Source organism: Echinops telfairi, unplaced genomic scaffold, assembly GCF_000313985.2.
Source record: "Echinops telfairi isolate 266 unplaced genomic scaffold, ASM31398v2 ScPeMD7_4;HRSCAF=17, whole genome shotgun sequence".
NCBI lineage: Eukaryota > Metazoa > Chordata > Mammalia > Afrosoricida > Tenrecidae > Echinops > Echinops telfairi.
In genome coordinates this window covers 18,353,721-18,358,410 of record NW_022103900.1, presented here as the reverse complement: position 1 = coordinate 18,358,410, position 4,690 = coordinate 18,353,721, and the positions used below count along the sequence as shown (strand labels likewise).

The 4,690-nt window shown below is 40.6% G+C and overlaps 1 protein-coding gene across 1 annotated transcript in view; it reads right to left on the bottom strand.

The window, feature by feature from the left end:
• LOC101655345 (cytohesin 1 interacting protein) overlaps window positions 1-4,690 on the bottom strand; it is a 38,213-nt gene that overhangs the window by 4,614 nt on the left and 28,909 nt on the right. The window contains exon 6 of the mRNA XM_004703928.2: window positions 1,164-1,230. Coding sequence (XP_004703985.1) covers window positions 1,164-1,230 — 67 coding nt within the window. The remainder of the gene's footprint in view (window positions 1-1,163; window positions 1,231-4,690) is intronic.

Genomic DNA, 4,690 nt, shown 5'->3' with positions numbered 1-4,690 from the left:
TTATATATTATGATGGGGAAAATAGATCTATGTACATGTATTTATAGGTTTATTATTAAGGCAGCAGATGGACATTGGGTCTCCACTCAAGTACTTCCTTAATGCAAGAATACTTTGTTCTATTAAATTGGCGTTCCATGATGCACACCTTCCCCACACAATAGCTGAAGACAAAGCAGGTACATAAGAAAATGTGGTTAAGAAAACTGATGGTGCCTGGCTATCAAAAGATATAGCATCTGGGGTAACAAAGGCTTGAAGGTAAACAAGCGGTCATCTAGCTGAGAAGCAACAAAGCCCACATAAGAAGCACGCCAGTCTGTGTGACCACAAGGTGTAGAAGGGACAAGGTATCAGACATCAAAGAACAAAAAAATCATATCATTGTAAATGAGAGGGAAAGCAGATTGGGGACCCAAAGCCCATCGGTAGGCAATTGGACAGCCCCTTACAGAAGGGCTGTGGAGGGGAGACAAGCCAGTCAGGGTGCAGTGTAGAAACGATGAAACATACAACTTTCCTCCTGTTCCTAAAAGCTTCCTCCCCCCCACCCCAGCTATAATGATCCCAATTCTACCTTACAAATCTGGCTAGACCAGAGGATGTACACTGGTACAGATAGGACCCTGAAACATAGGGAATCCAGGACAGATGACCCATTCGGGGCCAGTGTTGAGAGTGGCAATATTGGAGGGTGGAGGAAGGTGGTGTAGAAAGGGGAACTTATTATAAGGATCTACATATAACCTCCTCCCTGGGGGACAGACAACAGGGAAGTGGGTGAAGGGAGGAGATATCAGACAGTGTAAGATATGACAAAATGATAATAATTTATAAATTCTCAAGGGTTCATGAGGGAGTGGGGAGCGGGGAGGAATTGGGGAAATGAGGAGCTGATAGTAAGGGCTTAAGTAGAAAGCAAATGTTTTGAGAATGGTGAGGGCGACAAATGTACAGATGTGCTTGACACACAATGGATGTGTGTATGGATTGTGATAAGAGTTGTATCAGCCCCCAATAAAATGATTTAAAACAAAACAAAAAACTACCATCCTTAATCAAAACTAGACACATTTTTCTTATAATTGTAAAACAACTTAAGAGTCAGAAAGACTGAGAGGATGAATTGTTACTGTGGTTTCTAAACAGGAAATCACATTTACCATGAAGTAGGCGCTGTTCTTGTAACTGCAGAGATCTGAACTCCACCCATTTTTTCTTCAAAGTTTGCTGTGAAAAAGAAAAAAAAAAAAAGAAAAGGGTGCTAATTATTAGGAAATGCCTGTGAAGGTAGCAGTTTACTTCTAGATGCTTATATCTGTCATTGAAGTTTCTGTTTTTTCTGGCAGCATCTTGTTCTCTCTATAATAATGATGGTAAACCCAGGTGGACTACCTCAACCACCACTCATTAGCAGTGGGAACCTGTGGTCATGTGGAGGTCAGACTAAGGGACTCAGCCTACTGCCAGGTGTCCTTTCCAACTCTTAGTGACACTACGGGGGTTCCTAGGCTGTAAATATGTACAGGAGCAAGAGTCTCACCCTCCTCTCACAGACCCTCTATTTGGTGAGTTTGAATAGTTGACCTTGAGGCTGGCCATCTAACACTTATTTGACAGCATTACCAGAGCTCCTTATAGGACTAACAAGGGACTGCTGTTTATACCAACCAATTCTGCTTCCTCAATGAGATTTGTCTCCTAGAAAAAAGAGTCCTGCGGGGGAAGCAGAAAGCAAGATTGACATTCAAATCTATCTATAAAAAGAAGGGGAAACGCATTTTGGCACTTATCCAGAAATCCAATCAAGCCTTGCCAAATAGTTGAGGGTTTTGTTTGTTTGCTTGCTTGCATGTGTGTATGAAAATAAAAACAAGTTTTAGAATATATCATTTACTGATTTGGCCCATTTACATCTATATATGCCATCAATGAGACCACGACAACAGGGGTGCAAAGATCAGATATGTCAACGTGTTGGGAATCTGTAACTATACACTTCCCTATTTCCCCTAGAGGCCATTTCTGGTAATATTATTGACACAGCTGTGTATTTGGGTCAAATCTACACTCTCAGCATTTGAGGAGACATCTGTGGTATCTAACCATACTGGGCCACCTTACCACACGGGGTCTAGTAAATAGTAGCTGCTCAGTACTGGTTGCATCAAAGAATGGTGCCCGGAAACAACACTCAGGTATCTACAGCCCCAGGGATTTTCAATCCACATGAGATACACAGCTAAGCTTTCTAATGTGCATCCAAAGGACATTCAGGGTAGCAAATAGTTCCCCAAAGCTACGAACCTAGTAAATAGCAGAACTAGTTTAACAGCCAGTTCTCCTAGCTACTGCATTGATTGCTATTTTCATGTTAAACATTTGAATCATAGGTCAAGATACAGGGACTTCCTGGCTCAGAAGAAACCACTGTTTCTGAAGAAGAGCTGTTGGTCCAGAAAAATTCCTTAAGATGCAAATTATACACTTATTTAGCACATGCAAAGTAAATGTCATCATGTCAAGGGGAAGTCAACCGGAGCCTGATTTTATGTCAGACTTAGACATTTCTGGCTCAAGAGCTAGACTAGATCAATTGATAGGATACTGTTTTTATAACTGCAACTATATCTCCTAATTTCATAAGTCTTAATAGCTTGAGAGACACCACGGAGAAGACAAGTGGCCCCTATTCTCTGGAATCAAGAGAAGGAAATGGACTACAAGGCTAATTGTGTCCCTGAACTGCTGCCTTCTCTGCCATGAGACCAGAAGATTGGGGTGGTGCACGGCTAGACATTGCACACTGTGACCAGTCACAGTGGTAATAGAAGGATCCTAATCAAAAGAGAGAGAGAGAAAATGGAACAGATTTTCAAATTTCCAAAGACTTTCTGGACCCACTGCGACTAGAGAAGCCCATGAAATGATTACCCAGAGATATTTTGAAGACCTTTAGCCAAAATGACCCTTTGAAATCATTTTAGACTAATCAACAGTTTATCTGAATTAGTAAGGAATGTGTGTCTTGATTATTGAGTTCTTTTAAAAGATTATCTATGAGACACAATGACCACAGTAAATCCACTAAATGAGAACCCGAGCAAGGCAGTGAGTCTAATTCCAAGGTGGTGAAACTGTGCGTATACACACTAAGACTTGACACAAAGTGAAGCACGCACTCGACTGAACTGTAGAAGTTGTTGAATGGGTACATATCTTTCTTTGTGTATTTCCATCAAAAGTAAAGTGGAGACAAAACTGGAAATGTCATAATTAAAAGCTCAGAAATGAGAAATGAAAAAAAAAATAAGCAAGATTGAACCCAAAGTCATCCTGTATCTAGAGAGGCGTAGTGGGCATAGTGAGGCAGCCTGGACTTTGGATTCAATGGCAATACATGGATTAAATACAACTGAGTAGAGCAAAGCCCTGGGGATACAATGGTTCCTCTCTGGCCTGCTAATCATAAGGTCAGCAACTTGAAACCATAATGGGCTTCAAGAGAATAAAAAGGAGGCTTTCTACTCTGTAGGGAGTTACCATTTCAACAGCTGATGCAATGGTTTATCAGGGACCAGGGGTGTGAGTTGGGAGGGTAAAGGGAATGGGGGAGTAAACAATGAATGCATTGAACTGATTGTGAAAATGAATGTACAATTAAAAAAAATTAACTTTGGAAGTGTATGATATGTGAATATTATGTCAAGAAACTGACTTAAAAAAAGAACCCAAACTTGACCAATGGTTACCATACATGAAGGAAGGGGAATCTTTGCTTCGGAGGCCTTGAGTTTATATTAATGGTCCTGGAATAACTTGGAAAAGGATATCACTAATGGTTGTATAATACAAAGTATAATCACGGGCACTGACTTGTACATGTGGAGTATGTTGGGCAGTTCCACCCTGCCCTATAGGGTGCTACGAGTTGGGATCAACTCCTGCCACTTAGTTTGGTTTTAGAGTTTGTCCGAGTAGAGGATATAGGCAGATATATATTCTGCTTGAAAAGGAGAAATGGCAGTAGGAGGAGACCTAGAAAATCTTCTATGATGGTTAGGGCTCATGGAGAAGTTGTCTTTGGTGTGGTGGAAGTACACAGACCCAGAACCTGGATCAAGCAGCATTTTGGCTCCATGATACACAGATCTGTTGTCCATTCTCACTGGTTGGGAACCTTGAAGAGCTGAGGGTGGCAGCTATTCAACCACTAATTGTGCTTCATACAGAGGTAAATGCTCAAACCAAACTTTAAGCCACCCACAGAAATTTAATACAAAATTAAGTTGGAAATCAGTACATAAATTGTCTCCAAACAAAATGAAAACAGAAATGAAGACTTTAAAATAAGGATGATTATATCCTTCAGAGATATGAGCGGATTAAAAAAATATATAACGAGGGAGAAATAGATCTATGTACATATATTTATAGGTTTAGTATTAAGGAAACAGATGAATAGTGGAATAGTGGGCCCCTGCTCAAATACTCCCTCAACACAAGAACACTTTGTACTAACAATTTGGCAGTCTGAGATGCTCACTTTCCTGGCACGATTGTTGAAGACAATGGGTATACAAGCAAATGTGTTGAAGAAAACTGACGGTGCCTGGCTACCAAAAGGTATAGCATCTGAAGTCTTAAAGGTCTGAAGATAAACAAGTGGCCATCTAGCTGAGAAACAAAG